Source organism: Hippopotamus amphibius, chromosome 11 (assembly GCF_030028045.1).
Source record: "Hippopotamus amphibius kiboko isolate mHipAmp2 chromosome 11, mHipAmp2.hap2, whole genome shotgun sequence".
In the NCBI taxonomy this organism is placed as follows: Eukaryota; Metazoa; Chordata; class Mammalia; order Artiodactyla; family Hippopotamidae; genus Hippopotamus; species Hippopotamus amphibius.
In genome coordinates this window covers 22,621,799-22,624,555 of record NC_080196.1, presented here as the reverse complement: position 1 = coordinate 22,624,555, position 2,757 = coordinate 22,621,799, and the positions used below count along the sequence as shown (strand labels likewise).

General features: G+C 38.4%; 1 protein-coding gene across 1 annotated transcript; it reads left to right on the top strand.

Annotated features, from left to right (window-relative positions):
- Positions 1-429: 429 nt before the first annotated feature.
- On the top strand, positions 430-2,287 carry LOC130830831 (olfactory receptor 10C1-like). Its single transcript, XM_057698154.1, has 2 exons — positions 430-1,363; positions 2,268-2,287. Exons 1-2 carry the CDS (start codon positions 430-432, stop codon positions 2,285-2,287), a joined length of 954 nt encoding a protein of 317 aa, XP_057554137.1.
- The last annotated feature ends 470 nt before the right edge of the window (positions 2,288-2,757 follow it).

The window sequence follows — 2,757 nt, the reverse complement described above, 5'->3', positions numbered from 1 at the left end:
CTGATTTTTTTACACCTTTGTCTGTAACTTTATTGTACATTATTTACCATGCTGAATTTTCATATTTAGCATGGCTAAAGCTATTAAGAAAACCACTTCTTTTAACATGCAAGACTTTAATCCACTCCCAGCCTCCATGTACATATGCCTTGCCTACAGAAAGCTCCCACCTCCACCATTACCTTGATTATAGCAGGGAACTCTTGCTCTCTTCCTATATTTCTGTGTTGCTTAATGTTTACTACAGAGAAGGGATTGAGAATTTCCACACTAAGTTTCTGATATTTAGAATTGCAGGTGAGAAATTTCTCTCTCTGACTCACTAGTGCTGCTTAAGAGTAATATAAAGATTCATATTTCTATCTGAAAGATAGAAATCTATCTGAAAGAATCTTTCTAATGACTTTGCCTTTCTTTTTTTTTCAGGTCATGAGCTTCAATTGCTCTTTTTGGCAGGACAACAGCATGTCTGTGAAACACTTCGCATTTGCCAAATTATTGGAGGTCATCGAACACTGTTACCTTTTATTTACCCTCATCCTACTGATGTTCTTAGCATCACTGACAGGCAATGCTCTCATAGCCCTTGCCATCTGGACCAACCCAGTTCTCCATACCCCCATGTACTTCTTTCTGGCCAACTTATCAGTCTTGGAGATAGGCTACACTTGCTCTGTCATACCCAAGATGCTGCAGAGCCTTGTGAGTGAGGCCCGAGGAATCTCTCGGGAGGGTTGTGCCACACAGATGCTTTTCTTCACATTATTTGGTATCAGTGAGTGCTGTCTTTTGGCAGCCATGGCTTTTGACCGCTATATGGCCATATGCTCCCCACTTCACTATGCAACACGAATGAGTCGTAGAGTGTGTGTCCATTTAGCAATGGTTTCTTGGGGAGTGGGATGCATGGTAGGCTTGGGCCAAACTAACTATATTTTCTCTTTGGAGTTCTGTGGCCCCTGTGAAATAGACCACTTCTTCTGTGACCTCCCCCCTATCCTGGCACTTGCCTGTGGGGATACATCCCATAATGAGGCTGCAGTCTTTGTTGCAGCCATCCTTTGCATTTCCAGCCCATTTTTATTAATCATTGCTTCTTATGGAAGAATTCTAGCTGCTGTGCTGGTCATGCCCTCCCCTGCAGGCCGCCGAAAAGCTCTTTCCACCTGTTCTTCCCACCTACTTGTAGTGACACTCTTCTATGGCTCAGGATCTATCACCTACTTGAGGCCAAAGGCTAGCCACTCACCAGGGATGGATAAACTCCTGGCCCTCTTTTATACAGTGGTGACATCCATGCTGAACCCTATCATTTATAGTTTGCGGAACAAGGAAGTCAAGGCAGCTCTTCGGAGAACTCTGGGTAAGAAAAAAGTTTTGATTTCTGGGTAGGTTCCAGAGAATCAGACAAATCTATTCTGTGAAAAAAAGGCACACACAACCTAAAAGGAAAAAAAGAAACAAACAAAAGACTCTACACTTGTCAATTTGTTTTGTAAGGACCTCTTTTAATAGCAGTCATAGTTTTGGAGATAGCTTCGTACTCACTGTTCTCACTGCCGAATTTTGGACAGAAGTTGGCTAACAAAAAATTTAATCAACAATAGACAGGTTTTCCAAAATATTTCAGTTTAGGCTAAAGTACAGACTTAAAGTTGCCGTATTATATCTCAGAAGCCTGTCTAATTCTCATAATCTCTACTCCTAGGCATTTTCTAGCCCTTGAGGGGCCCATCTGACTTCTGCCCTGGTCACTGGGGTTGTGCTCCCACATATGTCTGTCCCACGTGACTCTTAAATACCTAAAAACTCTATAATGTGCATAATTTACTCCCATAAAAAATGTTTTAAAATTCTCCTACTTTAATTATGATATAGACACAATACGGAATTAAATAACTATTTTTGAGTTGTGTGGTACTATAAAAGACATTTAAACATCCAAAAAAGATTCAGAGATCTTTGTTGCAGGAAAAATATGGGAAATTTTTTCCAGGAGTCCCCATGGTGAAATTGTATTAAAAAGAGAGAGAAATCATATTTATATTCAGGGTGGAAGAAGAAAATGAGAGTAAAAATAATCAATATAAATAATTTTTAAAGTTTTTAGATAATTTATAAAATTTATATATGTGTAGATGAATCCTGACTGAATATATTTGGAAATTATTCCCAAACCTTGCTTTTAAGAGTAATGAACACAGTTACAACACAATCTAATAGCTCTGGGCATCTATAGAGGTGTTGCCTTGAATTTGAAAATTTAGATCTCAGGGAGGTGCTGTGATTTGTGAGAGATTATTAACTACTCATACAGTAGTGATAATATGACAAGGAATGGAGAACTCTGCTGCAATGACAACTTGCAGTATAGGATAAATAAGTTCTGGCAATCTAAGGTAAAGCATGCTGACTATAGTTCATAATACTGTATTGTATACGTGACATTTGCTAACAGAGTGGCTTTTAAGTGTTCTTATCAAACCCAAACACAAATGGTAAGTATGTGAGATGATGGATGTGTTACTTAACTTGATCATAATAATTTCACAATAGATACACATATCAAATCATCACATTACTCACCTTGCTGTGACAATTTTATCTCAATAAATCTGGAAAAGAAAAAGAAGAGTGTAGTAATTCTCTGATCACAGGATGGTACTGATGTTCACTAATGACCAAAATGTGTGTTCTGCCAGATATTCACATTTCACCAAAAACTAATTCATTGTAGACCAAAACGTAATATTGGGT

Coding starts and splice junctions, on each gene's coding strand:
- LOC130830831 (XM_057698154.1), top strand. CDS start 430: ATGAGCTTCAATTGCTCTTTTTGGCAGGACAACAGCATGTCTGTGAAA. Junction 1,364..2,267: donor AGCTCTTCGGAGAACTCTGG/GTAAGAAAAAAG, acceptor TTGAAAATTTAG/ATCTCAGGGAGGTGCTGTGA.